Source organism: Petaurus breviceps, unplaced genomic scaffold (genome assembly GCF_028583685.1).
Source record: "Petaurus breviceps papuanus isolate PSGF00001 unplaced genomic scaffold, PetGlider_PUasm1.0 183, whole genome shotgun sequence".
NCBI classification, from domain to species: Eukaryota; Metazoa; Chordata; class Mammalia; order Diprotodontia; family Petauridae; genus Petaurus; species Petaurus breviceps.
Window position 1 is genome coordinate 2,008,996 of NW_027185791.1, and position 4,266 is coordinate 2,013,261.

The 4,266-nt window shown below is 37.7% G+C and overlaps 1 protein-coding gene across 2 annotated transcripts in view; it reads right to left on the minus strand.

Moving 5' to 3' along the window:
- Nucleotides 1-645: 645 nt before the first annotated feature.
- Nucleotides 646-4,266, minus strand: part of S1PR3 (sphingosine-1-phosphate receptor 3) — a 34,555-nt gene continuing 30,934 nt past the window's right edge. For both annotated transcript variants that reach the window (XM_069087805.1, XM_069087804.1), the window contains one exon: nt 646-4,079. In XM_069087805.1, coding sequence (XP_068943906.1) covers nt 2,788-3,921 — 1,134 coding nt within the window. In that variant the 5' untranslated portion in view covers nt 3,922-4,079 and the 3' untranslated portion in view covers nt 646-2,787. The remainder of the gene's footprint in view (nt 4,080-4,266) is intronic.

Here is a 4,266-nt window from a genome sequence, read left to right on the forward strand (position 1 = left end):
TATAGACCTATTTCATGGAGGCAAAGGATCTTCACAAGTTTATTTACTTTTAAAATAACAGTTTGGCACTGCTGAAAAAGGTATCAAAGACCAGGCCCTGGTTTTTCACTCATTTGCCATAGAACCTGCTTGAGATTTAGGAACATTTTCTGTTTTCGAAACTCCTGTGTGACTAAAACAAATGCAAATACCATTGAAAGTTGGGAGTACTCAGCCAACTAGCTTTAAGTAAAGATAGTTTGCTCATCTGTAAAACTAGAAAGCTATTTTCTAAGCAGTGATGGAAGGTTACCTAAAATGTCAGGGGGAGGGATGCCAAAGTACTTATAAATCTGCTGAAGGTCAGTTTGTTATAAAATGCTGCTCCTATCAGACTGCACAAGAGAGATCCCTGGTTTGAATGTAGATCATTACCTCAGTAAAGATGTACAGACATTTCATTGAACAACTGAAAATAGATAAGCAAACCTTTTCACTCTTATTATATGTAATCTTGCTTCTTTTCTGCTAGATACTCAATACTGAAAATATACATCATGGAATATTTAATTTCAGTAGATCCTTTATTTAGTGGTAATGTTTTGTAATTGAAAAAAACCTATATTTTATGGTTTAGAAAATGAATGTGAAAATACCACTGGTGTCTCCTTTTCAAACAGGTCTTTATTTTCTAAGTAAAACTAAAAAAATCAACGCACTTAGGAAATATTTTGCTAATAAATACCTTATATACCATTAACATATGGATTTTTTTTACACATAGTTGACTTTGAAGAGTTAACTTTAGAATAAGCAAGAGTTAACACTTAAAAAAAGCCTTAAGTTTGATGGGGAGAAAATGTGTCATAATGGATATGAAATGCTGGCTTTGAATCAAGGATAACAAGTTTAAATTATGACACATAAGACTCTGACTTGGCTGTGTAACCACAGGCCTCTCACTTAGAATCTCAATCCTCCCTCCCAGGCATGTCTCTAAGACAGGTGAGTGTCTGCTCTTGCATGGAGAGCATTTGCAAAGTGGAAGCACAAATCACAGTATGCCAACCATGTCTTCTTGCCCCTGCCCCCCAAAAACCTATAAAACTCACGTTAACTCTAACTTTATATTACTATGACCCACTGAATATATTCAGTATTTTATTTTTACATGGAAAATATATCCTTTTTACATGGAAAATCACTAAGAAATAATGGAAGCATTTAAAAAAGAATTCCTTTATAAGACAAACAGACATATAGTTCAACATGTCAAAAACAACAATTACTTCTTAGTAAAATACACACTTTTAATTCATGTAGAAACTGCCAAGTCACATTTTTTTAACCTTACATTAGATTAAATAACAGTCACTATTTGTGGCTATTACACTTTGCTATGAAATTTTGATCAGAGTAACACATATCAAATTTTGTCTACCTCAATAATAATGGGTGCTGTGATATCATATTGTCTCGGTGGTTTTCATATATGGAATTGTCTGCCCTCATACTCTTAGCAACTAGCTCCATTCTGTTCTGAGATGGTCTGGCAAAGGGACATGGGAGGAGAACAGACTAGTTTATACCTGTCTCTGTACTGATTTCAAAACTGTTATGTTGGGGTTTGGATGCGTTCCTTAGCAGCCCTTATGAATTCTGGATTTACCTGGATCTCTGGGCTTTCCCTACAGAGGACATTATGCCCTAAAATAATCCTAGAACCATATCATGTTCCTGCACCTCCTAACAGGTGGGTCAGGTGGGGGTCCTGGCAAAGACAAAATGACCAGATCCATTCCAGGCTATAAACACATTACCAGGCTTAGACTTGACCAAACTATCAAGGCGATAAACTAGCATTTTCACAGAAACAAAAGACTGCAAAGCATTTTACCAATATCCTCTCATTTGATCTTCTCAACATCTTTGGGAGGTAGGTGCTATTATTATTTCCATTTTACAGATGAGGAAACTGGGTCAGACAGAGGCTGTGACTTTCCCAGAGTCACATTGCTAGTAAGTATCTGAGGCTGGATTTGAGCTGTTGATCCTGATTCTACATCCAGAGTGCCATTCCCTGTGCTCTGTAGTCTCCCAATGGGGTCTGAGAGACCAGACAAACAGCTGCTTTTTTGATGAATTCTAATCTGTGGCACTTTATCAGCTTGGACTTGCCAACTAAGTTCACATATTTCTTTCTATATAGTCATACAAACTATTTTAAAGGGGTAGTACTCTTGTATGGCCTGCTTCATAACAAACACTACGTGCTACATTATTATATGTATCATAATGTAAACTTTTGTAGTGTAATTGCTATTTAACATATTAATGTACAAATATAAGCAGTTATATTTTATGTAGCAAGTGTAGTACAATGTTATCAAAACAATAGCCGGAAGCAAACCAAGAAATGCCCCGTACATTATGTGATTCAATGAGGTTGTCTCCAGATGATAATAAACAGTGCAGTGTGGCCTAGAAAGTATGGTATTCACTGTTGTCTGCAGTGCTTATTAAAGTTGAAAGAACCTTGAGGGTGATGCTAATGCTGACATTGACTATATTTGGCTGGATTGTCAATAGTATATAATCTACTCCTTAGTATACATACACTCGTACTTTATAGGCTTTGGATATAATAAAGCAAATCTTCCTGAGTCAGAACTTTCAAAGACACAAAGTTGAAGAGATTCATGCAATAAATAGAAACTTATTCAAATGGCTGGATAGTGTGTCCCCCTCTAATTTAAGTCTGAAGAAATTAGAAAGCTTTTTTTTTGTTCTTTTCCCCAAGCAGATGCTTCACTGGCAAAAAATCCCATTGTATAGACATTCAGTCTTTTCCATGATGCTTGAGGGGGCATTGATGTGTGGGAAGTCTTCCCTTGGCTTTGGTATGTTGTTGCCATTGTTACTGCTGCATGACTTACTTCGACTTTGATCCAGAGCTGGCTGAATGGGCAAAGACCGAGTTGCTTTGTTTCTCACCAGGCAGTTACAAACAAGGCGAAAGAAAGCTCTCCGCATCTCTTTGCTGGCCAGGGTGTAGATAATAGGATTCATGGCAGAGTTGAGAACAGCTAAGGCAATGAACCATGGGGCCTTATAGAGAATAGCACACTCTTTAACTTTGCAGGCAACATCAATAAGAAAGAGGATAAACAGTGGAGACCAACAGGCAATAAAAATGCTGACCACAATCACCACTGTCCTAAGCAGTGCCATGGACCTTTCTGAGTTGTTGTGATTGGTGACTTTACGGCTGCTGGACTTCACCAAGATGTAAATGCGTGCATAAAGAATCACAATTGTCACAAGAATAGTTATGAAGATACTGATGCAAAATGCAATATATTTCTTGGAATAGAGGGGCAAAATTGTAGAGCAGTCAGGGAGGTTGTCCAGGCAGTTCCAGCCCAAGATAGGTAAGGCACCCAGGGAAAAGGAAATAAGCCAGCACATCCCAATGAGGAGAAATACCCGATACTTCTTATTGGCATCATAAGGCCTCATTTTAATCATAGTCAGGTGTCTCTCGATGGCTATGGCTAATAAACTACAAGTAGAGGCACTGAGTGCAATGAACATACTGCCTTCCCGCAGGAACCAGACTGTTAACGACAGGCTCAAGGTTTTCTTTCCAGACATCAGGATGTTCACTTTGTAAACTATGCCAGCCAACAAGTCACAAAGAGCAAGGTTACCAATGAAAAAGTACATGCGGTTGTGAAATTTGTTGTTTTTCCAAATGGCAATCAAAACCATCAAGTTCTCCAGGACAATGAAGCTGCAGATGACTAAGAAAATAGCATCGGTCAGCTCACTGCCTTCATTGTCCTTTAATCTTTCTTTCAGTTTTCCTACATAGTTGTAATGAAGTGACAAAGTCCCATTTTCATGGAAGGAATTATTGAGTGGAGGAGGGGCATTTGCCATTGCTTTGATTCAAATACTTTTTTAAAGACTGCATACACAGCAGGGAGCTTATGTAACATTCCCCAAGACGTGCACTTTCTTCAAGGCAAATCAGTAGTAGCTCTAGCTTCAGGAACTGTTGCAGCTTAAATTTCAGCAGTGCCAGTAAAACCAGGGCCCTATAAAAAAGGGGAAAACCACAAAGGGAATTTAAAAAGCACATACCATTAAAGAACCATGAGATGTCTATATGGATACTCAAGTTTAGAAAAATGGGGATTTACTGGAGATTTAAAGGTTGCTAAAAACATATGTATAGATCTATCTATCTATCTATCTATCTATCTATCTATCTATCTATCTATC